We start from the raw sequence: 27,541 nt of genomic DNA, 5'->3' as shown, positions 1-27,541 counted from the left end.
TTTTCCTTTCACTCTCTCAGTCTCTGAAAGCAACACGGAATTTTTCCATTTCCGACTGGAGCAAAAACTTTGAAGTGGTTTTCCAGGATGAAGAAGGTAAGGGAACTTGCTCCAACAGAAACTTTTATGGGCTTGAGGAGGGTGTGCCAGGAGCATACTGAGAGTCACTTGCTGGTCTGGAATTCTGGCTGCCTTGCAACATATCCATCTGTGTCTAGATCCTTCTATGGCCTCCATCCCTGTAGTTTTGAACAAACATTAATGAATATAGCCTCCCAACCCCCTGTGAGGTAGGGAAGTATTATTATCCCCATTTTACAGATGGAGATGTGAGGCACAGAGACTAAGTGACTTACCCAAGGCCATACATTTGAGTGTGTGGCTGAGTTGGTATCAGAACACATTATTCTTGAGTCCCCGTTCAGTGCCTTCATTACAAGAGCATCCTTTTTTAGAGTTTGCAGCTGGGCTTCCGATTGTGTCACATGTAAATAGTGGCTGGTTTGATATTGGTCACCTGGGTGGAGAAGGGGATGTGAATGTGGTGGATAGAGAGGTTTCACCAGTCACTTGTGTATTTAAATGTGTGAAAATGAATCTCCTGCATTTCATGCTCACTTAATGGATGTGAAACCACAGGTCTGAGTGAATGGAAAATCATTCAGTAACAGGAGTCTGATATGAGCAGTTATAGGAAAATTAAGTGAACGGCCATCTCTGTACTTATTTTCCTGTGATCCCATTCCCAGAGGCAATGCTCTGCCCATCACAGTGACTTAGAGATAATGATGCTCTAGCCAGAGAGATTATTCTGTTTTTCTGGCAGCTCTGGGTGGGAAGAAGAAATGGAAGAGAGCTGGATGTGGCCCAGAGCTGACCGGTTTTGGACTTATTTTATCTTGTAGCTCTGGACTGGGGAGGCCCCCGCAGAGAGTGGTTTGAGCTGATCTGTAAGGCTTTATTTAACACCACCAATCAGCTCTTTACCCGCTTCAGTGACAACAACCAGGCACTGGTGAGTCCTTACCTTCCTACTTCAGTGGACAGAACTTGACATGTAGGCATGCTGTCAGCTAAACAGCAAACACATCAAAACAGCCTCTGTGCCTGCCTGCTTTCCCCGGCTGCTCTCAGGCCTGCCCCAAATCCTCCTAAATTGTCTCCAAATTCTTGCTTGGATGTCCCACCACGTTGCAGAGTTAAGAGCACTGGCTCATAAGCCAGCAAGGTACACCACTAACAGGGAAGTCAAGGCTTTCAGGAACTGGGGTTGGCACTACCTAAGAAGGCCTTATTGGGCAGAAGATGCAGTCTGTCTGCCTATTAGAATCCCTTCCTCCTGTCATGGGGTGGAAGGCAAATTTTTGGGACAATGCATGTGGCTCATGTTGTGTCTCTGCTGGCTGGATTCTGGTTTTTAATCTCTGCTACTGCGCTCTCTGAGTGTCATTCTTGAGACCCACAACAGCTTTACCTTAAGCACTGGGCCAAATCTATGGTCCATGTTATGAAAGAGGTCAGACTAGAAATGTGATTGTAATGATCCCTTCTGGCCTTAAAAGCTATGAATCTATGTTCAGATTTAGGGTGCAGTTCAAGGGCTGTGAGGGCATCTTCCTGGATGTGGTGTGCAATGTGAATGCCAGTTGGGGTCATTGCTGTCACTTCTGTTAACTATGGCTGATACTGTAGTAATTCTGATCCCCGTCCTTTGCAGGTGCATCCCAACCCTGACCGGTCCCCACATCTACGGCTGAAGGTGTATGAGTTTGCAGGCCGCCTGGTTGGGAAGTGTCTCTATGAGTCATCTCTGGGAGGAGCTTACAAGCAGCTGGTGCGAGCTCGTTTCACCAGATCCTTTCTGGCTCAGATCATAGGACTGCGAATGCATTACAAGGTAAGGCCACACAGCCTTCTGTGCTAAGCCCAGGCTGAAGTGAAACTGAATGTGAGCTTGCTTCCAGCAGACCCAGAATTCCTGCTCAACAGTGTATGTTAAATCTCTCTCTCTCTCCACCCGCTGTACCTCATCTACCTTTCTTCCTCAGTATTTTGAAACAGATGACCCAGAATTCTATAAATCCAAGGTTTGTTTCATATTGAACAATGATGTGAGTGAGATGGAGCTCGTCTTCGCTGAGGAGAAATACAACAAATTGGGGCAGCTGGAGAAGGTGAGAGGTGGTGGGTGAGGGTGGGACAGTCTCCACTCCTTTCATCTGTAGTAGGAGAGGCTGGGAATTGTGTGGTATGTCCCTGCAGCAGTGGCCACAGAAGAAGAGTATCAGTAACGTAGGAGTAGGGAGAGGTTCTTCAGGTGGGGGTTTATGCTACAAGGAAGATACTGCTCATCCTCACACACTCTTACACTGACATCCTCGTGTGGCCTCTTGTTTCAGGTGGTTGAGCTGGTAACTGGAGGGGCTCAGGTCCTAGTAACCAATGAAAATAAGATCTTCTACCTGAATCTACTTGCCCAATACAGACTGGCCAATCAGGTTAGAGAAGAGGTGGATCACTTCCTGAAAGGTGAGGTACTGTGTGCTCCCTGCTTGGCTCTAACTCCCTGTTCTGGAGGCACTGCCACTTACTCTCTTCTTGTCTTTCAGGTCTCAATGAGCTGGTTCCTGAAAACCTCCTAGCTATTTTTGATGAAAATGAGCTTGAGGTAGGTGCTGCTGATCCTGAGCCTGCCTGCCCACTGACCCTCCTTTTCAGAAGAAAGTAGGGCTGGTTGGGGATGGGAAGCCTCAACACTTGCAAAGTGTGTCTTTCCAAAACCTTCCCCCCCCCCCCCCTTCCCTCCTCTCCATTGTGAGCGTATGTATCTGAGGGAGAAGGCACTGAGTGTTGTTTGATATTTCCTTCTTCTCTCTTGTATGTGCAGGCTTCAGGGATAATAATGTATCATTATTGTTTATATTCCTAATCAATGGGTATTTGAGTCATGGGTTCAGATGCTCTTAAGTCCCCTGGGGTAGTAGGAAGGCTAGCCAGACTGTGAATGCCGCTTAGGGCAGGTGGAATGATATTTAGAGGACAGGGCCAGTTCCTTTAGGTCACTCTTCTACCATAATATTGAGCCCAGGGCAAGACAGAGAGGCACTGATCAATTTCTCTGCTCCCCATTTAACATCAAAGCCTAGAATCCTTGGTGCACGCATCCTAGTTCCAGCTCTGAGACTCACCGCTTTGCATAGTCTGTCAAGTACTTTGCTTTGTACAGTGGTCATTTGGGCAGCCAAACGTGAGTTCTTGTTTTCTGGGTAGCTGTGTTACCCCAATCAATTTAGGGTACTTCAAGAGGGTGTGCTCAGTAGGTGACAAGATTCTAGAATAGCAATGGGGTGCATAGGACTCTTAGCCAGTGGTGAGCTGGAGCCGGTTCGCTGGAACCGGTTGTTAAATTTGGAAGCGGGACAACCGGTTCTAAAAGGACTTCTAAATTTAACAAATGGCCAAAAGTGGCCCCTTAGGCGCTGACTCCGTGGGTGCTCCGGGGCTGTAGCACCCATGGGGAAAATTTGGTGGGTGCACCCACCGGCAGCTCCCCAATCAAGCAGCGGCTTTGTGCTCAGGCCCGCGGAGGCGGAGCACAGGTGGGGCGGGGCGGCACGAGAAGGGCTGCCCGCGCCGCAGCAGGTAACCGGGAGGAGGGGGGTGCACGGGGGAACCGCTCCGCGCCCCAGCTGGCCTCCGCCTCCCTGGGTCTGAGAGCGAAGCCGCCGCTTGCTTCTCAGCCCTCCCAGGCTTCCTGTGCGAACAGTTGATTCGTGAGAAGCTGGGGGGTGGGGGGCGGAGAAGCAGAGCGGGGTGGTGCATTCAGGGGAGGAGGCGGACTGGAGGTGAATGGGGCCAGGCGCGGGGCAGGGCAATTTTCCCTGTGGGTGCTCCAGCCCCGGAGCACCCACGGAGTTGGTGCCTAAGGCGCAACTTTTGATGTGATCAGTGGCGGGAGCGACCACTACCCCTGCTCCCCCACAGCTACACTGCCCCGCCCCTAGGAGCCAGAGGGACCGACCAGATGCTTCCTGGGAGCTGCCCCAGGTAAGCACTGCCGTGACTCCCCCCCTCCCCCCCCGGCAGGTCTCTCTGGCTCTTAGGGGCAGGGTGGGCACCCACTACGGTGGCCCATGAGACCCTCCTGCCTGGTTCTGGAGGCAGTCAGGGGACGGGAGGGGGGTGGATGGGGCAGGGGGAGCGGGGGTGGGCCACAACTCCCTCGTGGGGTGAGGAGTGAACTGGTTGTTAATATTTTGGCAGCTCATCACTGCTGTTAGCCCCCTCCTCTCAGTGTTTCCCCTATTTCCTGGTTTGGCAGCTGTTTTTTCCTTCCCTTAGCCTATCTTATATCCAACAGGAGAAGCTGGTACGGCATGAGATACCATCCTATCTCTTGATTGAGATCATGAGGTCTTACTAGATTTGCATATGTCCTGGGCCCAGCACTCTGAGCATCCTGCATGCCTCTTAAGGGCACAAAACTGACTATTGTAACTGGAATAATGGTTGGCTTCATGGGTACTTTGTGCTCCTGTTTTTGTAACTGCAGGTCTTTTTCCTTTCAGTTGCTGATGTGTGGTACTGGAGACATCAGTGTCTGTGATTTCAAGGCTCATGCTGTGCTGGTGGGAGGATCCTGGCACTTCCGAGAAAAGGTAGGTGGGAAGTTTTCTTCTTCCTCCACTGGAATGGGTTGACTGTCTTCTGTGTCACTTGGGCTTCATATGGAGACTGCCTGCTGAAAGCAGGAGAAGCTTCCAGAAAGAAAAACTGGAAAGAACTTGGAGAAGAGCAGAGTGGAAAAGCAAGACCTGGGCCTGGAGGTGTAGACACAGGAGAGCAAACTTTGCATTTGGAAAGGGAGCTTACAAAGAGGACAGAAGCCACTGAGGGCAGAACAGGGATGGCTGCACTGCAGCTGCAGCAGGGGAAAGTTCAGCATTTGTATTGAGAAATGAAAAGGCAACTGTAAGGGCATTTTCAGCATTGGCCCAATGCTGGTGTTGGGAATCACATCAGTGAAGATGTTCAGGATGATATGCCTATATATCAGGGATGGTTTGAGGATTTTTCAGTCCATATCATTGTGAGGTAGAAGGTTGGCAGCCAGTAGAGATTCCTGAGCAAGTGACCCGGGACTTATTCCAGGAGAACATCCCACCCTGATGAGGGGGGCACATGAGACTGTCTAGAGAAGTGATGGGAACTGCTAAAGTGTCCAAGAGGGAAACAAATTACATTAGTGACAGACACTAGAACTGTTCCCCCTTCCAACCTGCCAAGGCACCAGAGGATGTGGGAGAGCAAAAGATTAGCCTAGGGCAGGAAGCAGATATGATTTGTATCCTAAACCTTAATTAGCTTTCCCATTAAGCATTTCCAATAGAGAGGAGCACCTATGGTGTGGGAGATGGATGAGACATTCCTAGCGTAATAGAGATGGGTGGTAGCAACAAGGGGTAAAGGTGGCTGGTGAGAAGTGACTATGCAATTGTTCCTTTTCTGGTTTGCCCTCATAATAGGGGTGGCTGTGGCAGTTGGTAGAGCTACTTTCTTGCAAGACATTTTGCCTGCTCTTCTTCTGATAACCTGCCATTGTACTTTTGTGACTCTGCTTCCCTGACCTGGCTCTGCCATTACTGGTCCCTGTCAGGTCATGAGGTGGTTTTGGACCGTGGTCTCCAGTTTCACACAGGAGGAACTGGCCCGGCTGTTGCAGTTCACAACTGGTTCCTCTCAGTTGCCTCCGGGAGGGTTTGCTGCACTCTGTCCATCTTTCCAAATCATCGCAGCTCCAACTCATAGTACTTTGCCGACAGCCCACACCTGGTGAGTGCCCTGTCTGTTGAACTCCCTGCAGCATGCGTGTGGGATTACACTATGTGCTTCTGAGTGGCAAGTACTTCATCTAATGGCATGCCTTGTGGTGAGCTGCCAACACTGCATGCCAAGTGTGTTGGCCCCTCTGAACTGTGAGATGCTGGTAGCAAGCATGTGGTGGGTGGCCTGTATATAATGGGTGACAGATGTGTGGTCGACACCATGTCATCTCACCCAAGGGCAGTGAGCAGCTGGAGGTGCCTGTGATGGACATTCCCCCACTGCACAAGTGGTGCGTATTAATTATTTTTCTTTTTTCAGTTTTAACCAGCTGTGCCTCCCGACTTATGACTCTTATGAAGAGGTGCACAAGATGCTGCAGCTGGCCATCAGCGAGGGATGTGAGGGCTTTGGCATGCTGTGATTCCCTTCCCCATCCTAGCTTCCTGGCTCTTCAGGGCAAGGCGTAGCTTGTGTCTACTGCTCATTCTTCTCTTCACAGAGCAATGGAGACAGAGTACAGACTCTGTGCAAAGAGGACTGTCGTGTGGTCTTTCCGTGTCCAGAGTACATCACCAAGAGCTCGCCTCACACTCTCCCCTCACTCCCATCTCAGTTCAGAGTGGTACGGCAAAAGAACTGTGGTACATTTGTCAGGGTGGTGTGGCACTGGGATTTCCCAGGACTCTGTGCCTTTGTCCCTCTGGAAGGGGAGAGAGTCCATGAGCAGGAGTTGCAGTGTGGCACAGGAGGACGTCTATGTAGCAGCCAGTACTGTAGCTGTTTTGGGCGAGGACCAGCTTGAAGCTCTTTTGGAGATCTGGCATGTGGGAAGCCTTAACACCTTTCCATGCTTTGGCTCAGGTCCTTCTGCTGATGCTCCCCTGTAGCTTATGTAACTCCCCCTGTATTGCATGTCTCAGAAGGGCACAGGCTTGTTTTCCTATTCAGTCCCTGACCCATTAGGGCTTCCAGTTCTCTTCCTCTCACTTGCACTGGAAGCTGCCATTTCTTGCCTTGCTGGAGAGGAGGGAGAGCAGCATCTGCTAGAGAGAGCAACCCAAAGGAACGCTCTCTCTTTAGAGCACAAGCGCTGGCCCAGGCAGTGACACTGTACTACCTCTGCCAAGGGCTGGCAGCAGGAGCGTCCTTCTGTACTGACAGTGGCTGGTACAGGCCTCTGCTAGTAAGCTGGAAGAGGAGATTCTCCTTCAGTGAATGTTTCTGATGGTGGTCCTAAAGTTACACAGGAAGCTGTCCCACACCCCTTGCCTTCCTTTCCCTTCCTCAGGAGAGGGGATGGGTATGAGAGTGTGAGCCCTCAATGCTGAGCACAAAAGCCTCTCCAACGTTCACCTTTATGGCACGTATGTAGTATGCGATAGGCCAGCTGGCCAGCAGGCAGCTACTACTATGTGCAGTGGGCTTCAGAATTACAGATGGGGTAATGGTATTGGACAGAATCCAGTACCTCAGCCCCTGACATTCCACAGGGTCTTGGCTTCTACCTCTATCACATGGCAGCAGGAGGCACTGCCTGAAGTATGCTGGAGGAAGAGGAGAGTGTTTCCCAAAGGGGTGTTGGTGCCTGGAGAGCAGCTGGCCTTCTCTCCTCCCAATCCTCTGCTGTTCTCTCCCTGAGCACTGTTCCTTGCTGTTCCTTCTAGTGTTGCTGGCTTTCCAGCAGACAGGGTACGAAACTGGAGCGTCTCCCAGACAGAGACTGAGTAGCCCACCAGGTGGCATGTTGCACTAACATTGTCCAGATTTCAGTTTGGGAGACAGTTATGAGCAGCAAATTTATAACTACCAGGTTCTGTTACCTCTGACTGTCTGCTCAGCTCCTCTCATCCCAGCGAAGTAAAGGGGTGAGGAGTCAAGGATCCTGGCTGGCAATCTTTCCAGTTTCAACAGTGAGGCCAAAATCTGAACAGATAATTGAACTTCCAACTTGCCCCTAAAGTGCATCTCTTCAGGTCAAGAGTGGAAGCACATTGGTGAGTGGTTGGTGTGTGAGAAGAACCTGCACTGCCTGTGCTGAGTGCAGTCACTGGAATGAAGAGGATTCAGGATCCTGGGTTGGGATTTCAATCTAGCATCTCTCCCAAGAGCTAATTTTAGAAAAATAGATAAAACAAAAAATTGTGCCATCACCCTCAGTCCCTTCATTCTGCTGGAGCTGGAGCTGCCCTGAACTGGGCAGGACTTGTGAGGTATGGCTTTTAAGTTGGCTCTTCACTTTTCCAATACAACTTACTAAATACGTTAGGAATCTTGGGAAACATTATAGAAAAATGTCTTTTTTATTAAATAGTGTCTTAACCATTCTTAGGGAGCATGTGCATCACATCTTTACAGACGTATAAGCCATTGTGGTGCCCAAACCAGCTGGAACTCCAAGCATCGTCATGGCTCATTGGGATTTCTCAGTCTTGTGGGTTAATTCCCTCTCAGGCACTGAAGTGCTGGGAGAGAGCCTGCTAAACAGCTGGTGCATTTCATCCCTGACTGATCACTTTAGCAGTGGCTGATTTGTCCCTTTTTTAAAACAGGCTCCCTTTTTGTAAGGTTCTGACCTCTTCTGGGGTTCCAACTTATTTGCACTCTGGATGGCTTCTATGGTCAGTGCAGTTGGGGCTCTCGTATACTGTTCCACCCATTCACTGCTCTCCCTAGGGACCAAAAGAAGGTGGCGGTGTTCCTCCGCTCAACTCCTGTTGGTTGGGGAGGCGCAGCGTGGTGCTGTTCCCTCACTGCAATCTTATGTCTTGTTCTTTGGCCTGGCAAGGGCCTTTCGAACCTTGTGGTTATAGGCTTATTCTGCCAATGACATCTTCCTCAGGAATCCTCTCCCTCTTTCTCTAGAGCTGGACTGTTTTCACATTGAGGACTGAGAGGCTGAACACCGAGTAGCTTCATCTGCTTGAAACAGCTCCCTAATCCTCACTGTGGGACAGCCAGCACCCCTCGCCTCTCTGCAGTTATACAGATGCCAAGGATTTTCTTTCAACACAAGTGCAGTCAGAACTGTGGTGGATGCTGTTAGTTCTTATTTGATAACCTTTCTTTATTGTTTCCATAAGCTGTTAGCTGGTCCTATTTCCCCCAGGGCTCCACCACTTCAGCGGTAGAGCCTCTTTGTCCCTAAATCTCTTCCTTCCTCTTCCCAACACATTCACCTTATATGCTGCCCTTACAATGACACCAGTGTGGGGGCAAGGTACGGAATGCACTGTGGTCACCTGTACTGTATGTTTTCTGCTGCAGAGGCTCCTTATTTTAGTTGGTCCCTTAAATATTCCCACCTAATTGAGGCGCTTCAGTAGAAAGTTTTTGATGCATGGTACTATCTCAGACAGATTCCTCACTCTCTGGAGCTGCCGTGGACCTCACAGGGCCTGTCCTCTGCCTGTATTTGAGAGTTATGTTGCATGTTTTAGAAACCAGAGACTAAGAGAGAGAGGCCAGGCCCCAGTTCTAGCTGGCAAGTTCCAAGTGGAGTTCAGCAGGTTCTGGAAGCCCATGGATTTTGTAAATAGTTTGTATAATAAATAAAATATTTTAAAAATGCTGTCTTGGTTTGGAGTTGTTCCTGAGAGGCACGGAGATGACCTAAACTGGTTAGCCTTAGTGGTGAAGAGTCCTCTTCAGATCTTCTAGTTTCTCACCAAGTCTGTCCCCAGGATTGGGCAGGGCATCTCACCCATCCCACTGATTTCTGGTAGGACTGACTAAATCAAGGACCTGGAAATTGAACTGAATTCTGCAGCAAGACTAGCTGGCTTCTGTGGTGCTTCAGGGCAGCAGGCTGGAAATTCTGCAGCACCTTCTGGTAAATCCAGAAATGAGATTTTTAGTAAACTTACTATACAAATGAATAATAGGGTCAGCTTCTGAGTTAATTTTTATATAAATGCATTTCATTATATTTTGTGCTGCTAGTATTTGCACTGAATTTGCTTAGCTGCATTGTAGAAGTTGTCAGGGGAGAAGATGGAGGTTTTAGTTGGAAGGGTGGACAGTTGGAGTTTATGGCACCTGGGAAGTTGTGGCCGTTTTGGAATGTGGGATATAAACTTAGCATCTGGAGGTTTCTTCTAAATGATCAACTAAATAGTTAACAGTAGACAAAATGTTTACTATTAGGCCTCAGGGTCAACATTCCTTTACCATGAATCTGAGTGTTGTTTTCAGGCTGTCTGCAGGCTAAGATTAACAGCACTATATTTGTCATTATGTTCGTGTTTGGAAGATTTTTCTTGTTAACTATAAGAACTAGAAATATAACTAGAAAAATGAAAAGATTATGGAGGGAGTGGATTCTGTGGCAACTGCCTTGTGGGCTTCTGACATCAGTATTGCTGGATGTAATGCTGTCAAAGTGTATTTTGGAATCAGCCCAAAGGCTTTGGTTGAGTTCTTCCCCCTTCTCTGGTAGGTATAGCTCTGATGGTTTGTATAAGTCCTACTACGTGCTGGCAGGTATCCTAATGTGTATTGAAATCGGCATTCCCTTCTCTGACTTTGGCCAATATTTGCCTTTTAAGCTGTGAGTGAGTGCTGGCTGCTGGATAGTGTGTGAGCAGAAGGTGTGGATCCCCGAGTCCCAGCTGTAGTATTGCACTACAGAGTTCCATCTGGCAGCCTTCAACAGGAGCAAGCTCTCATTTTGTCTGGTTCAGAGAAATCTGAGCTCAGTTACTGCAGTGATGGGTGCCATGAAGAACCTAGAGAGACTGAGAGTCACAGTATCCCCTTAAAGTGGATAAATCTGGGGTTCATGGTGTTCGATCAGGGCTCTCAAAAGTGGGTAAATAGCCGGATACCCCCTGTGGAATGATCAAAATGATTTCCAGCAGTGACTGTGTTCCTGTTCCAGACAAGCACATCAGCAAGCCACATGCATCATAACTAGTGTGACCATGTGAAAGGATCAAGGTAGAGGGAAGAGCTTTTTGAAACACTACCTGTTTGGCTGAACATGAAGGAAAGGGAGCCGCAGTCTGAATTATTTTAGCATGAAGTAGGTTCTAAAGTTTCTGCCCCTCTTTGCAGCAGGTGGTGTGATGTCATCTGGCCATCTCCATTGTCTTGTTCACCAATTCCTTCTGATGTCATGGAGATGGAATGGTGCCAGTGACCTATAGCCAGGTCTGCAACCTCGGTTCATCCCAGCATCTGTGAGTTTGCCTGGACCTGGGACAGGGCCAGGAGACGTTCTAGCTATGCATGCATCTCACAAGTTCTGCACGCACTAGCCTGTGTTCTTTGTGCCTACAGGCAGCTGCACAAAGGGAAATACTGCAGGCTCCCTGACTGTACACACACACACAGGCCCTTGGCCTGGTATGCTAAACGGTGAATGTGCTGCTTGGGAACTGCATTGTTTGCAGCATTCTCTCCCCCTCCTAAGTTTTGTCTGCAGCACTAGAAGCACAAAGCACTCACAAGGCATCAGGAGTTTTTTCAGCCATACTAAGGGAGAGACTGGTTCAGGGAGGTGCTGCTTTGGGGGATTCTCACTATATAAAAGGTTGTTACAAGGAGGAGGGAGAAAAATTATTCTGCTTAATCTCTGAGGATAGGACAAGAAGCAATGGGCTTAAACTGCAGCAAGGGCAGTTTAGGTTGGACATTAGGAAAAATTTCCTAACTGTTAGGGTGGTTAAGCACTGGAATAAATTACCCAGGAAGGTTGTGGAATCTCCACTGGAGATTTTTAAGAGCAGGTTAGGCAAACACCTGTCAGCAGACATGCCAAACCCATGAAAAAAGCATGGAAATTGGGCTTGCTTTTGGCTTAATTGGCTTGTGAGTTGCTTGTTGGCTAGTAGCTTGTTGCTTCTTTTTTTTTGATCAGCTCCTGGCAAAGGGGGTCAAGCAGGGGCAACGGGGAGAGAGAGGGGTGCACAGTGGGTCCACCACAGTCCCAGACTGCACACTGGGGGGATCTAGTCACATAGTGTGTTGGGGTTCTTAGGGATTGGCTTGTTTTGGCTTTGTTTTGAAATGGGATTATTGATTTTTGGCTTATTGTAAAAGTTGGGGTGCTTATTTACTGCATGAAAGTTTGCAACTGTGCCTGTCAGGGATGGTGTAGATAATACTTAATCCCGCCATGAGTGCAGGTGACAGGACTAGATGACCTCTCAAGGTCCCTTCCAGTCCTACAATTCTGCGATTTTTTTCTGATTTTTATAATATATTAAGACAGGTTTCAATCAATCTGGCAGCAGCTGTGCCACCTCCTAATGATGCTGTTTGTATCTTCTCTGCTGTGCTTCCATCTCTTCTCTGTGACATTGTGCCAGAAAGAAAGTAAAGGAGGAGAGCCTCTGACCTTACCTTTCCTGAGGACGTGTCAAGGTTCCTTCCCTACTCTGAACTCTAGGGTACAGATATGGGGACCTGCCTGGAAGATCCCCTAAGATTTTTCTTACCAGCTTAGGTTAAAAACTTCCCCAAGGTACAAACTTTGCCTTGTCCTTGAACCCTATGCTGCCACCACCAAGCGTGTTAAACAAAGAACAGGGAAAGAACCCACTTGGAGACGTCTTCCCCCAAAATATCCCCCCAAGCCCTACACCCCCTTTCCTGGAGAAGGCTTGATGATAATCCTCACCAATTGGTACAGGTGAACACAGACCCAAACACTTGCATCTTAAGAACAATGAAAAATCAATCAGGTTCTTAAAAGAAGAATTTTAATTAAAGAAAAGGTAAAAGAATCACCTCTGTAAAATCAGGATGGTAAATACCTTACAGGGTAATCAGATTCAAAAGATAGAGAATCCCTCTAGGCAAAACTTTAAGTTACAAAAAGACACAAAAACAGGAATATACATTCCATCCAGCACAGTTTATTTTACCAGTCATTAAACAAAAGGAAATCTAACGCATTTCTAGCTAGATTACGTACTAGCTAACAGAAGTTATGAGACTGCATTCCTGATCTGTTCCTGGCAAAAGCATCACACAGACAGACGAACCCTTTGTTCCCCCCCCGTCCCGATTTGAAAGTATCTTGCCCCCTTATTGGTCATTTTGGTCAGGTGCCAGCGAGGTTATTTTAGCTTCTTAACCCTTTACAGGTGAAAGGGTTTTGCCTCTGGCCAGGAGGGATTTTATAGCACTGTATACAGAAAGGTGGTTACCTTTCCCTTTATTTTTATGACAGCATGTGATTATGGGGCCTGTAGAAGGAAACCCCTTAGACTAGAAAGCAGAGTCTGGTAGATTCTGCTCAATTTGCCATGGAATCCACCCTTTGCTGCAGAATTCTGTGCCAGAATCTGAGTTTTCCATTAGAAACTTTTAATTTTTTTAAATTTATCTCCTTCCCCTCCTCAATAGGTTCTGGGCCCTAATGTGCTGTGCAGTTACATGAGAAGCCATTATCTCTGCTCTGAAGAGTTTACAATCTTATTGTAAGATGGGAGGGGTCACCATGTTAATTGTGTTACTCATTTCAGACCTAACTGATTACAAATCTCCATTTAAAAAAAATGTAGCTGAAGCTGGTCTTGGAATTTTCCAGGTGCTGGACCTGCTAGGAACTTTGGAGTGTGCCATTGCCTGAGTCTTGGGGTACTGCACACCGGATCCAAACTCAAGGGAGAAAGCTTTGGCAGCCTTTTGCTTCTTTTGTAAGGCGTCAAAAAATGTGAACAAAGAAATCTGAGTCCTTGAACTCAATGAGAAGCTAGAATTGGCCTAATGTTGCTCAGGAGAGTTTTCTCAGATGTCAGTAGAGGCCAGGACGAGATGGAGGCAGTTCTTTGGACGAGAATCTCTGGCTGTATCTTTGGTGGCCACCACCTGACTTCTCTCTCCCTCCCCACTCCAGAGACAACTCTCCAAATAAACTGGAGGGTGGTGCAGCTGTTCAGTGAATTTCAGGTTCTGTCATACTAACATTTTTTATTTTACAGAGACCTCAAAACTGATATTTTTTTTTTAGACTGGTCTTAAAGACCTTTTCAGAGTAACAGCCGTGTTAGTCTGTATTCGCAAAAAGAAAAGGAGTACTTGTGGCACCTTAGAGACTAACCAATTTATTTGAGCATGAGCTTTCGTGAGCTACAGCTCACTTTATCCGATGTTCAAATGAACTTCATGCTCAAATAAATTGGTTAGTCTCTAAGGTGCCACAAGTACTCCTTTTCTTAAAGACCTTGTGGACTAAATAGCTGTCAGTGGGGTCATCCTGTGCTCCACTGACTGAATTGTGTTGATGCATCAGTGGGTCATGCCATTTGTCACAATGACGAAAAAATACACAGAAGAGCTATAGAAATGCTACTCCTGGGGGAATTTTGCTCCACTGTGCATGCACAGAATTCATGTCCCCCGCAGATTTCTTTGTTTCTCCACAGAAAAATGACTTTCTGACAGGGAAGTAAAAGGAAGCTGCAAAAGCAGTCATGCACCACTCCCAAGCTGCGCAGGTACATCGTTTCAGGCACCCGGAGGAGCCGGCGGAGAGGTAGATCACCACAGGGCTGGGGACACCCCAGCCAGTGGCTCCTACCCTGAGCTCAGATCAGCTGCTAGTCCTGGCTGGGCTGGAGTCAGGAAAGGACGGGACTTCCTCTTCCCCTGCAAGGAGTGGCTGGGGCTGTGTCAGACCCACCCCCAGAAACCTCCCACAGCTGCAGCAAGCTCAGTATCCTCCCCTGCTTCCTGACCCCATCACTCCTCAGCTGTGGGGGGAGAGGTCACTGTACGGGGAACTGCTCCTCCATACACCCAAACCCCATGCATCTGGATCTCCCCTACCCAGACACCCTCACCAAGCCTCACCCCGTATACCCAGGACTGTCCTAGCCCTCCATACCCAAACTCCACCCCACTGAACCTCAACCCTTGCATCTGGAGCCCCCCCTATACCGAGACCCCCTGCCTCCACTCCTGAACCCAGACCACCCCCCACTGAGCTCCCTGCACTTAAACCCCCACCCTGATGAGCCCCCCACACCACTGACCCCTGACTAGCTGCACCCAGACAGATCACCCCACCAAGTCCCACTCCTCCAGTACCCAGACCTCCCTGCTGAGCCCCCCACACCCAAACCCCTCCACTGAGCCCCAACCACTTTCAGCTGGAAGTCCCTGCAGAGTACCATTGCCTCTGCATCTGGAAAAAAACACCCCCCAATGAGTCTCAGTGCATCCAGATCCCCCCCCACGCCACACCTAGACCCCCCACTGAGCTGCCTGCACCCAGATTGTCCCACACAGAATCCTCTCACCCCACACCTAGATCCCCCCACACTGAGCCCCTTCCACACTTGGATCCTGCCTGGTTGAGCCTGCCTGCCCCACACCTGGTGTGCTTGGCGCAGAGGGGCAGGGCCCCAAGGTGTTTCTGGGGCAGGCTTAGGTTTTGTGCTGTGTCAGGGTCAGGTGCAGCCTCACCACTGAGTCCATGTGGGGTGGGGAGGCTGTAGGGTGATCTCCCACTTTTGTGTACCCAGTGGCCTGTGCTCCCCACTGCCATGTTGGAGCCTCTGCATTTGTTTGTTTATTGACAAATAAAACTTGCAGAATTTTAAAATATTGTGCACAGAATTTTTAATTTTGTGGTGCAGAATGCCCCCAGGAGTAATTAAATGGCTGTAAAACAAGCAATGGGAAAACCCCAAATGTGAGATGCTCAGGGTTTGTTTAGAGCAGAAGCCTAATGTTCAGGTACTTATTCAAATCTATGGAAGCCCCTGTCCTCACAACCCTCCCCATAAAAGGCCCTGACTCCTTCCTGCTATTTACTTTGTGAAAACCTGGTGGCCTGCTACCCTCAGCAGGTATGATTGAAGTGATCAGCAGGCCCCTTCCCACCTCCATGCCAACGTCCCCTCCAATCCACCATTGCCTGACCTCACATCCCTTCCCATTCTCAGTCTCTTCTATCTAGATACTTTATGGCCCTGTGACAATAATAGCAATTGTCTAGACTAGAAATTAATATTAGGAAAATATTTATTTTTTTTTAGCACCTTTAAATGTGATTTTATAAGCTCCCTTTGTTCTCAGCCAGCTCTCTGGACCCGCATGGACCTTATGCCATATGGACCACCGTTTGCTAGTCACTAGCGATAAAGGGAGAAGCAGTGAGACTTGGTGACAGCTTTGATGGAAGAAGAACATCTCTCTAAGATACAGCCTTTCTTGTCCATCCACAGAACTGAAATTTGTCCAGATTCTCATTGTGTGTCCTGATTGCTGCAACATCCTTTTCTCTGGCCCTGACAATTGCAGTCTTGCCCCACGCATTTCCATTTAGAATGCTGCTACTAAGATCACTTTCCCATTCCGTTGCTTTCACCATGTCACCTGTCTCTTTGCATCCCTCCATTGGTTCCCCTTCTCTATTGCATCAAATGTAAGCTACTTGTCGTCATTTTCCAAGCCCCTTCGTGACCTATCCCCACCTTACCTGTCATCTGTCAGTATCGAAACCTCGACTCCCACCTCCAGCTGACCCATGATATCAACCTCCATCTCCTACTTGTTAAATTTTCAAACAAGGACCATAGTGCTTTCTCCCATACTGTCACTCATGCTTGGGAGGAGCTCTCCATAAACATCCTCAAAGCTATCTCATTATACTCCTTCAAAACCCTCTTTTGCCATGATGCCTACAGAACCCATATCTATGGTTAGATTGCTGGTATACTGGGACCGCAGCTTCTCATGGTGACCAGTATAGTTTCATGTTTCCTTGTACTCCCCCAATTGTCTGTCTGTACCCATCAGTGTTGGATGGGCCAATGGGGCCTGTAGCCATGTGCCCCTGGAAAAATGGGTGCCCTGGCGCCCCGACCCGTTCCGCCCGCCCACCCGGTGCTCATGCTGGGGAGCAGGGTCAGGGTGCGGAGGCTTCCCCTGCACCCTCGGCACTCCTGTCGGGGAGTGGGGTCGAGACATGGGGGCTTCCCCCGCTCCCCAGCAGGAGCGCTGGGTGGGCAGAGCCAGACAAGCGCCCTGATCCCGTTCCTCGGCAGGAGTGACTGCAGGCAGAAGGGACGGGGAGAGGCCCTCTCTTGCTCAGGTCCAGGACCCCAAAAATCCCTAATCCACCTCTGGTACCCATCTCTTTGTAGCTTGCTTTAGTCTTAAGAGTGTAAGCACTTTGGGGCAGGGACCATCTTCTTATTCTGTTTGTAGAGTGTCTAGCCCAATGGGGTCCCGGTCTATGACTAGGTCTCTGAGGCTTTGTGGTCTGTTGAAAAGATAAGGTATAATACAAACCTCAGTTAAGCAAACTTTGGAAAATCTGGCAAAACCTTGCCATTAGACCTTGAATTTTTATTCTCTTAGGTCTCTGTCCTATCTCATCTAAAAAACCTTGATGCCTGGATAATTCTTGAATAGTAGTAATTCATAATTTTGCGGCCTTTAGTTAGTACAGGTCATAATAGTATTAACATGCAAGAGCTGAGTTGAAGATGATTTTAAAGCTTAGGGGACAGGGACAACAAGAGATTCTCCTAGTAATGATTCAGCCTCTTCTAAAGTGACTTTCAGCACAGCAGTGGGAAGTCTGTGCCTTGGTACTCTAACTTCTCCACTTTGACACACTTCCTTCCCTGACGGCACAATAGAATCCTAGAAATGCAGGACACTGAGCATGAATGTCTACCAAATTAAGAGCTCTATTCCCCTGTGCTGAGGGCCCATACCTGGACCATACCTGTCAGGTGTTTGTCTAACCTGTTCCTAAACACTGTGAATGACGAGGATTCTACAACCTCCCCTATAACCTATTCCAGTATTTAACTATCTTTATAGTTAGAAAAATTTCCCTAATATTTCATTTAAATCTCCCTTGCTGCAGATTAAGCTGATTACTTCTTGTCCTAATTTCAGTGGAAATAGAGAACAATTAATCTCCATCCTGTTTATAACAGTCCTGAATCTGAGATTTTTGCAGCTGATGTTATCAAGCTATCCTGCCTCAAGAAGGAATGCAGCAGTGAGCAGAAGGATGGCCAAAAGGGGATGCAAGAAAGGAGTGGTAGTAATATCCCCTAAAGCAGGGGTGGGCAAACTACGGCCCACCAGCCATTTTAATCCGGCCCTCAAGCTCCTGCTGGGGAGGGGGTGTGAGGCTTGCCCCACTCTGGCGCTCCAGCTGGGGAGCAGGGTCGGGGGCCGCTCCATGCAGCTTCTGGAAGCAGCGGCATGTTCCCTCTCCAGCTTCTATGCGTAGGGCTAGCCAGGGGGCTCCGCACCACAGGCAGCACCTGCGGACAGGGCAGCACACAGCAGAGCCGCCTGGCCCCACCTCCGTGTAGGAGCCAGAGTGGGGACATGCTGCTGCTTCTGGGAGCTGCTTGAGGTAAGCACTGCCTGGAGCCCGCACCCCTGAGCCATTGCCCTGCCCCAACCCCTTGCCCCAGCCCTGATCCCCCTCCTGCCCTCTGAACCCCTCAATCCCAGCCCAGAGCACCCTCTTGCACCCCAAACCCATCATTCCCAGCCCCACCCCAGAGCCTGCACCCCCAGCTGGAACCCTCACACACACACCCCACTCCAGCCCGGAGCCACCTCTCGCACTCTGAACTCCTCATTTCTGGCCCCATCCTGGAGCCCACACCCCCAACTAGAGCCCTCTCCCACCCTGAACCCCAGCCCCAATTTTCGTGAGCATTCATGGCCTGCCATACAATTTCCATACCCAGATGTGGCCCTCTGGCCAAAAAGTTTGCCCACCCCTGCCCTAAAGGATCATAGCATATCATTTCACATCTCACGGAGAAGCGCCCATTGCAGCAGCTTGACCACCAGAGGGCCACCTGTGATTGACTTGAGATGGTGTAGTTCATTCGTTTGGAAGGATTGGTTATTGGCTATTTCCCTTTTAATAGAGTTCTTGAATTGGTAGACATTCATGCTTGGTTTCTTACCCCCAATCTAGAGAAGAGTGACTCTAGCAGAAGTACACCCTGTTCCAGCACAGTCCCCTTTTACATAAACCCCTCTGTTTCTAGCTGAACAAATTTAAAATGCATCAAAAGGAAATTATCTTTGCACAATATACAGTTAACCTGTGGAAAATTTTGCCCCATTTTGCTGAAGGAAAATAGCTTTAGTAATTATTTTTAAAAATTTAGAATGTCATGTAAATAAATAGTATCCGCAGTAATTCTAACCAGATGAAAACGATCCCTCAGGCTTCAAGGCACAGGCTGGTCACTAGTTTGGGGAGGAAGAAGGAATTTAATCCAATCAGCCAGGAAAGCTCAACTGATTAGGTGCATAGGAGGTGAAATATTCCACCAACACGAGACAGTGTCAGCATTTTAGAAGACAGTAAGGACTGAAGGCATTTGATTTTGGAGCCACAGAAGAGGCCATTGGAGCATTGCAGGTCAAGGAATTGTAAGGATCCAAGCATAGGGAACTGGGCACCAGAGGATGCCTCCTCACCATAGCCAAAGTTGGACCTGATCCCATTCTGCCCTGCTGCCAACCACAGACATGTTGTTCTGAAGCAGCTAGTATACCAACTCTGTTGGTGTCTAACCCTTCCTGCCCTCATATGCTACAGCTTCCTCGAATACAAAAGGTGTGACCTGTCTGATCCAGCACATTTACTGTAAGTAACTTTAGCATCCCCAAGCTTTGGAAGAAGATAGTGCCCCGGCTTCCAAAGTATGTGTGTCTGAGTGGGCCCCGATATTCCTGAGCCCTTTCTAATTGTCCTCTTCCTGGGCTGAGAACAGTTGTGATTTAAGTGAGAAGTGACAGATTTTCAGTGGAGCTGCATACCAGGAATATTAGTGAGATGTAAATCACTTGGTGCTGCCATGCTGTCCACAGGCCCAGGACTCTGACCTTGACAGATCTGGTCTTAGACAATCTGAAGAACAGAGGGAGAGACACCAGCTCAGACAGCTAACACCAGCTAGTGGGAGGTGACAGGTTACAGTGGGAACAGTAATTTTGGACCCAGGAGCTCCTCATAGAACCAGGGGGCAACAGTGTGCAGGCTGGAAGGAGTTTGGTGGTTCGATTTTCAGTTGCGTGTTTCTCTTATTATTGCCCTTGCTGAGACTCAGCGGTGCATTCTCAACCCTGGTCATCTTATAAGGATTATAGCAAACATAGAGGGGGTGGGGCTTCTAAAATAGGTAACAAGAATAGGTGCAGGCCTGGAAAGATTTTAATCTGAAGAGAGGTTGTTGCTATTTAGAGAAGAGACAAAGAGAGGGATAGGATAGAAGTATGCAAAATAGTGAACAGTACAAAGAAGATAAATCAGGTGCCCCTGTCTGTGATGCAAGAGCACAATAAATTAGACAGGCAGCAAGTTTAAACCTGATCCAAGGAAAATACCCTTTTCCACAATGAGCCTGTAGCAATGAGTTCCACAGTCTAACAGCACTGAGGCCAAGAGCTTAGCAGGATTAAAAAGATGTGACATTTACATGGATAATGACAACAGCTACAGTTACATTAAATAGGATTCAAAGCAAACCCCAACCAAAAAAAACCTGTCCTGCTTCACAGCATAGGCCAGCCTTTCTGATGAGAGGATGAAACTTCCTCTGCCATTTTATTTCACCTTCTACTGAAATACCGTAGACTAAAGTCATCGGGCTCAACAGAGGTATGTCTGAGTGAAATGTAATGAGTGGCCTATGCTATACAGGAGGTTAGATCTGATCATCTAATGGTCCCTTCTGGCCTTAAACTCTGTGAATCTGTGAAGCATCTGATACTGGCCACTGTCAGATACAGGATATTAGGCTAGAGGAGTTTTGGGCTGGGCTGGTATAGGAATTCCAGTGTTCTTAGGTAGAAAGAAGAAAGCCAAAACTGGCCACCTTATACTTCGATCCCATCAGATCTCTCATGCTAATCAGGGTTGGGCCAGTTTAACACTGCTAAGAAACAACTAGGTGCTTCAGGAAGTGGTGCTGGTGACTCAGTAAGGGGCACTCTCCTCTCTGAGAAAGTACTGACCCCAATACCCCAATGCTATGGTAAGGGGTGCTGTGCTGAAAGATGTGTGGGCAACACAATAGCAGGCACTGTCCCCTCTGACCTAGTGTCTGAGGCTGATGCCCAGTGTGCTGCTGGAGGTGCTATCTTTTGAATGAGTGACTAAATGTAGATCCTGACTGTGGTCATTCAGGAATCCTTGGCACATTTCCAAAGTGTCTAGGTATTAAGCTGAGTCTTGGCCAAATTTGGGCAGTTTCATTCTGTCCCCCCCTGCAGTTTCTACTGGACATGGTGTTTGCCTTCACAACCTGCCTTTTGTGTAGTGTTGCTATGTGCTGTGAAACAGCTGCCACACCGCACCCCAGAAGAGGCTGTATTTCAGTGGTGAGTGAATAATCCCTGTATGTATGGTTTGTAAAGTGGTTTGCAATCCTTCGGGATGAAAGGCACATGGAAGGGTGAGAGTTTATCATTCTAAAAGTGCCTTGCCATCTGTGTCCCCCTCTGGGGAGGGGTTGCTGCAGTTAGGGTCAGCAGACATCGTCCCCCATTGACCTGCAGGATGTGCAGTGTAGAAATGTGTCTCATAGGCTTGGAAAGGTAAGGAGCCCCCCCTCTCTAAATTTCCTCTTTACCCGGTGGGGAGCCCCTCTTATCACTTTCTTCTCTGTCTCTTCACCATTTTCACTTTGTTTGTTTGTGTCCCATACTCCACAGTGATTTTTTCAAGGGGGCCCCTATAGCATGGGTTCACAGCTCACTGGTTACTGCTGCCCAAAACACCTGCTCCCTCTCCTTTCCTCTCCCACGCTATTCACGTGCATCCCCATCCCTTCAACTAGTGTTCCTCACTTTTTCTTCACCTTTCTCTCTCCTGCCAGCATGGCTGCACAGAGGTCAGAGTTCTTTACGTTTGGCTGTGGTGGGGATGGAGCTGGGTCTGACATGGCAGAGCACAAAGCACTAACTGTGGCTGCTCTGAGGTTGTCTGTGGTTTGACTTTCTCTATTCTCCAGGGTGCTGGGCAGAGTGTACTCCTTCTCCAGCTCTTCCTGGCTGCCTTTTCGCTCTCCAATCAGTCATGGTAATTCACCCTGGCACTGTTTGGCAGGGACTCTGTCTTGGCATCACGAACAGCCAGGGTCAGCTGTCAGCCTCAGAGCCATGAGCCTAATTCAATACAACAGATGTAGGTATTTTTTCCAAATTCCCTCTGGGCCACAGGATTAAAGGCTCTGTTCTCAGCCGGGGTCCCTATTGCAGTCACTTCCCCCTGTGTTACACAACACCCCATTAGGAGGAACAGCACAAACAGATCTGTAGGGGCCCCTCCCTCAACCTGGAAAAGCCAGGGGGTCAGATTTCGAAAGGCTGAGGAACAGATCCAGGGGCTCTGGAATGGTTCTGCCTCCTCCTCTTTCCCCCCGCACCCCATGAAAGGTCTCTACAGCACCCTACTGCCTCCATTCTAGCCAGGGAGGAGGCAGGATGTGGAGGACGAGGAGTGTGAAAATACTGGAGCCTTATTTCCCATGACCTCTCTGGCTGTGCATAAACCTGAACCTCATACAGTTGGTGTGAGAGTGGCCAAGGTGCAGTGTGCCCACCTGACCACATCCCTGGGTCAGGGCACCCATCTGCTTGCATGCTCATTGATCAGGAGGCTTCTATATGTTTGTGTACAAGTGATACTTGTGATATCTCAGTAGGAGCCCCAATCAGGGAAGGAGTGGGGTGTAGCAAGCAGCACTGAAAGGCAGATTGATTTCCAGAAGCCTCCAGTGCAAACAAGAGGGAGATCGGGTAGTGAAATAATCCATCACATAAAACAAAATAACATGCGTGATAGAGACCAGAGGGGACATGCCCTAACAAGCTGCTCCCCAGAGCTGGGCTGCAGGACTGAGGAGACTTTGGTCTCTTTCTGCTGGCTGGGAGGATGAAGCTGGAGCTTGCTGAAAGCCAAGGAGGCTGCATACTAGGACATGTCTTTGTCCAGCTGCAGGCTGAGTGTGAAGTGAGTCTCTGCTACTTCATCTGATTCTGCAACTTTTGGGAGCAGGAGTAAGGGCACCGCCTGTCTGAACATGAGGCACTGGCCTCATTGACAGACATGGGGGAGTATTCAGTGCATTTCCTTGTGCCCACGGGGAATAAAGATTTAGGAGGATAGATGTCCGTTCAGTCCTGTCCCATGCCTGAGGTGCTGCTGCGTTCAGCTCTGTGAGAGCCCTCCCCACCAGCTGAAGGTCCTTGCACCAATTACAGTACTGGCTTTAGTGACAGAAGACCATAAATGAAGAGGCAGCTAAGTAAGTACCCAGCAGGCCAATTTGGAGCTCTGCAGGGCTGAAAAGACTAGAGCTGGTCCAGGTGAGCTGAAGAAGGAGCAGATTTTTGGCTATGTGACAGGCAAAGGAGCTGCTGGTCCTTCATGGTCCATATTGGGAAGTTCCTTGAGGAACTGTCCTCAAACCAGAAGGACCAGGCCCCATGAGGGGAGAGATTCACCCCTGGCTGCCTCTGTTTATTCAGAACTTGGATGGAGGGCTTAAACAGCATGTTAATTCACTCTCTTGTCCAGCTGCAGAGTGTTAGTCACACAGAAAGAACCTCCAGGCCAGTGCAGATATTTAGGAGCCGGCCCCAGCTACCTCTGTGCTCTCTGGGTGCACTGCACAGTTCAGAAGGGAATCACATGGTCTGGAGACCCTTCTGATTTAGGCACAGCTTCCTTTCCCATCTCCATTAAAGTGCTTTATGGCAGGTTCTCTCCATCTGCCGCTTGGTGTTTAGAGTGGTCACAACTGCTGCGGTGATCTGAGCGGGCTCCATGCAACTGATTGGCCTTGGCCTGCGGGAGACCTGCAGCCCCCTTGCTGTGGCAGTTGCCCCGGCTGTGGGTGGGGAAGGCTGTTTGAGAAAGAAGTGATTGAACTTGTATTAAAGAGATATCCTGACCCAGTAGTGCCTCTGGCTCTGACACCTACAGAAGTGGGGTCCTTGTGGTACCATCTGTCCACTATGTCTTTTCCTGTGGGGCTCTCATCCCCACACATCCCTTCCTACACCTCTCCAAGTACTATTTATTCCTCTATCCTGAGCTTGGGCTGGAACTTTGGAAGGGATCCAGCTGGAGGAGAGCCTGCCCCAGCTATGCAGTCTAAGTAAGAAAAGGGCATCAGCACTGCAAGGAGGCCCCCCAGTGAAGAGAGGAGCACAGCACTTGTGTTCCCAGTAACAGCAACAGGGCCCTGTAGTCTAAGAGCCTGGGGCAGTTGCTCTCCACCACCACAGGAAAGGTCTTTCAATGACCTGTTAGAACAGCTGGAGGGTTTGGCTCCCATCAGGTACCATGCTCAGAATGGCTGTCTCTGGGAAGGGTCGTCATCTCCTTACTTCAGATATTTATGTTCTGAAGCAATTCTGGGGGCTGTGGGAAGACAGGAGTTTGGCCCACTGGTGAAGAAGTTTCAGCTCAGTGAGGGTGTTTGGGGTGGGGGGCGGGTCGGACAGCTGGGCTGTATATCACCCACCAGGCCCAACCAGCTGCTTTGGAATCAGAACTGAAACCACGAGGAGACTGGGTTAGAATTCCAGACTTTTCCTTTACCTCATTTGTAAGCAGTTTCAGATATGGATGCTGTGGCCAGGACACAAAGGCCTGACTAGAATGCAAGGCGCCGATCCAGTTGACCTTGTTCAGACCTTGTCCTCTTCAGGCCTGTCTGGATGTGAACAGTGAGAAGGCCTCTAAGAGGGAACTCTGGATATCATAATGGACTCAGTTCATCACCATGTAAGGGCAGTGGTATAATTTAGATGTGTGAGATGGACATGTTCCTGCATGCTGATGCAATACAATGATGTAACACAGCAGCAGTTTGGCCCCAACGCAGATCAGGGCCCCATTGAGCTAGGTGCTATACAAATGTGTAGCAAGAGACACTCCCTGCCCCAAAGAGCTTACCGTCTAAATATACTTTCTTACCTTCCCTGTTTATTTCATCCCCATTTTACAGATGGGGAGCTGAGGCACAGTGAGATTAAGTGATTTATCCAAGGACACGCATCCAATCTGTAGCAGAGCCAGGAAGTGAACCCAGAGTTCTATGGTGCTAGAGCTTCCTGACACAAGTAATTGGGGTCTTAGTCCTTTAGTTGGATGGTAGGATGTAGATAGGGAAAGACTGTCCTACAGGCATGTCCAGTGGCCACTTCAGAGCAGAGCCCCTAGATGTTAAATGCTGCCCGCAGTTCAAACCTCTGGTATCATGTAGTGAGTTGGCCCAGCCTTTGAAGGACTTTGTCTCATTTGCCTGGCTTGGAGGTATGGGAAGCAGTTGTTGTGATGTTCTGAGTATTAATGTAATTGTTGTGTCTTAATCCCCCCAGGAAGGTGTTTGCATTCAGGCGTGTGTGTGTGTGTGTGTTTGTTTCATGCCCCAAGGTATGCTGGGTTTATTGGCAGTGACAAGCATGAAGTGCTACTCAAACCCCACACCCAGCACATTTTTGAGCCAGTTTCTAGGGAGAGCAGGGCTGGAGCAGGGTAACCCATGAGCATTGTCTTTTAGCAGCAACATGGCTGAGTAACCCCAACTCTGCTAATACATGCCTGTAGGGCTTGGGGAGATATTTTGGGGGAATAGGACTCCAAGTGGTCCTTTCCCTGATTCTTTGTTAAATCACTTGGTGGTGGCAGCGTTTACCTAATCCAAGGTACAAGGGAGAATTTGTGCCTTGGGGAAGTTTTAACCTAAACTAGTAGAAATAAGCTTAGGGGGTCTTTCATGCGGGTCCCCACATCTATACCCTAAAGTTCAGAGTGGGGAGGGAACCTTGACATGGTGGCAGAGTGGTGGGATCATTTTGAACCGGAGATCATTTTGAACCAAAAGCACAGACCTGAGGAGTTTTTCTCTCTTTGCCTGGAGGCAGAGGTGTTAAGTTACAAGTCACAAGCAGTTTTTTTCCCCCCCGCTTTCTAGCTCTCAGGTAACCTAGGCAAGCAGGAGCTAGGATGACGAAAAGCAATGTGCAACAGAAACGAAAATTAGCCAGATCTGAAGCTGAAGAGAAACAAAAAGAATATGACAGATAGCATTAGAACGCTTGGAGATGGAGGCAGAAAAAGCCAGGGTGGAGGCAGAGGAAGCTGACCACAAGAGAGCTATGGAGGAGAAAGAAAAAGAGATGGAGGAGAAAGAAAGAGGAAGCATGCACTGGAGTTAGAGATGGCAAGGGCTAAGGAGAATCATAGAATCTCAGGGTTGGAAGGGACCCCTGAAGGTCATCTAGTCCAACCCCCTGCTCGAAGCAGGACCAATTCCCAGTTAAATCATCCCAGCCAGGGCTTTGTCAAGCCTGACCTTAAAAACCTCTAAGGAAGGAGATTCTACCACCTCCCTAGGTAACGCATTCCAGTGTTTCACCACCCTCTTAGTGAAAAAGTTTTTCCTAATATCCAATCTAAACCTCCCCCACTGCAACTTGAGACCCTTACTCCTTGTTCTGTCATCTGCTACCATTGAGAACAGTCTAGAGCCATCCTCTTTGGAACCCCCTTTCAGGTAGTTGAAAGCAGCTATCAAATCCCCCCTCATTCTTCTCTTCTCCAGGCTAAACAATCCCAGCTCCCTCAGCCTCTCCTCATAAGTCATAAGAATATAGCAGAGAACCCTAACAATCCTTCTCCAGGTCCCGCTTCCCATCCCAGAAAGTTCCCCAACTACAAAGCAGGCGATGATACTGAGGCTTTCTTAGAAAATTTCAAAAGGGCCTGCCTTGGGTACAGCATCTCTACAGACCAGTACGTGGTAGAGCTGAGGCCGCAGCTCAGTGGACCCTTAGCAGAGGTGGTGGCTGAAATGCCTAAGGAACACATGAATAGCTACAAACTTCTTAAAAACAAGGCCAGAATTCAAATGGGGCTAACACCCGAGAAGGGCTGTCGGCGGTTCAGAGCCCTAAGGTGGAAAACAGACGTGTCATTTACCCAACATGCCTACTATACTGTGAAACATTGGGATGCCTGGATATCAGGAGCAAATGTTAAATCTCCGGAAGAGTTGCCCTTCCTAATGCAAATGGGGCAGTTCTTAGAGGGTGTTCCTGAGGAAATAGAAAGGGACATCCTAGATGGGAAGCCCAAAACTGTAATTGAGGCAGGGGAGATTGGAGCCAAATGGGTGGAGGTGGCAGAAAAGTGTAAGCAGTGTCAGGATGAGCTCCACCCTGACATCTGGTAGTGAGGTGTGGCAAGTTGTGGAAAAGAACTTCAGGGGCTGATCTCATTTGCATAGGCACACCCACCCTGCCTAGAATGAGGCCATAGCTGCCCAAATGGTCACTTTGGCTGCTGTGGGATCCCCAGTGTCTCTATTGTTGGGGCAGGAAGAATAAATTGTTATTACGCTGATTATGGGAACTGTGCTTGGAACTGTACGTGGCCTTTTGTTATGATGGAGGGACTCACCATCAACTAAGTAGCACTCGCTAGGCAAAGGTCATGGGTTCCAAAACTGTGTGAATAGAGAGAGGCTGGGGACAAGTATTAATACTTGGTGGCATGGGCCCCTTGGTGAGGGCCTTACATGCTAGTTGCACTTCCTCCTCTCTCCACTGTGGAATATCAGAGCTAATTTTGATTCCATTAGGAGTCTAGTTACAGGCTGCTGAGCTCACTTTGGGCTGACAATGCACCAGCACTGAGGCTCCCCTACTACAAGCTGAATTCACCTAAGAGCTGAAATCACTGAGTGTT

The 27,541-nt window shown here is 48.7% G+C and overlaps 1 protein-coding gene across 5 annotated transcripts in view; it reads left to right on the top strand.

Annotated features, from left to right (window-relative positions):
• Window positions 1–27,541, top strand: part of AREL1 (apoptosis resistant E3 ubiquitin protein ligase 1) — a 49,710-nt gene that overhangs the window by 18,725 nt on the left and 3,444 nt on the right. For 3 of the 5 annotated variants that reach the window (XM_073349173.1, XM_073349172.1, XM_073349176.1), the window contains 9 exons: window positions 21–96; window positions 906–1,015; window positions 1,718–1,897; window positions 2,049–2,174; window positions 2,400–2,529; window positions 2,610–2,668; window positions 4,569–4,658; window positions 5,657–5,832; window positions 6,145–9,394. In XM_073349173.1, coding sequence (XP_073205274.1) covers window positions 21–96; window positions 906–1,015; window positions 1,718–1,897; window positions 2,049–2,174; window positions 2,400–2,529; window positions 2,610–2,668; window positions 4,569–4,658; window positions 5,657–5,832; window positions 6,145–6,247 — 1,050 coding nt within the window. In that variant the 3' untranslated portion in view covers window positions 6,248–9,394. Of the gene's footprint in view, window positions 1–20; window positions 97–905; window positions 1,016–1,717; window positions 1,898–2,048; window positions 2,175–2,399; window positions 2,530–2,609; window positions 2,669–4,568; window positions 4,659–5,656; window positions 5,833–6,144; window positions 9,395–27,541 lie in introns of those variants that run through there. The other 2 variants (XM_073349175.1, XM_073349174.1) reach the window with 2 other exon arrangements.

This window comes from Lepidochelys kempii, chromosome 6 (assembly GCF_965140265.1).
Source record: "Lepidochelys kempii isolate rLepKem1 chromosome 6, rLepKem1.hap2, whole genome shotgun sequence".
Taxonomy (NCBI): Eukaryota; Metazoa; Chordata; order Testudines; family Cheloniidae; genus Lepidochelys; species Lepidochelys kempii.
The sequence above is the reverse complement of the archived record's forward strand: the minus strand, read 5'-3'. Positions and strand labels throughout refer to the sequence as shown.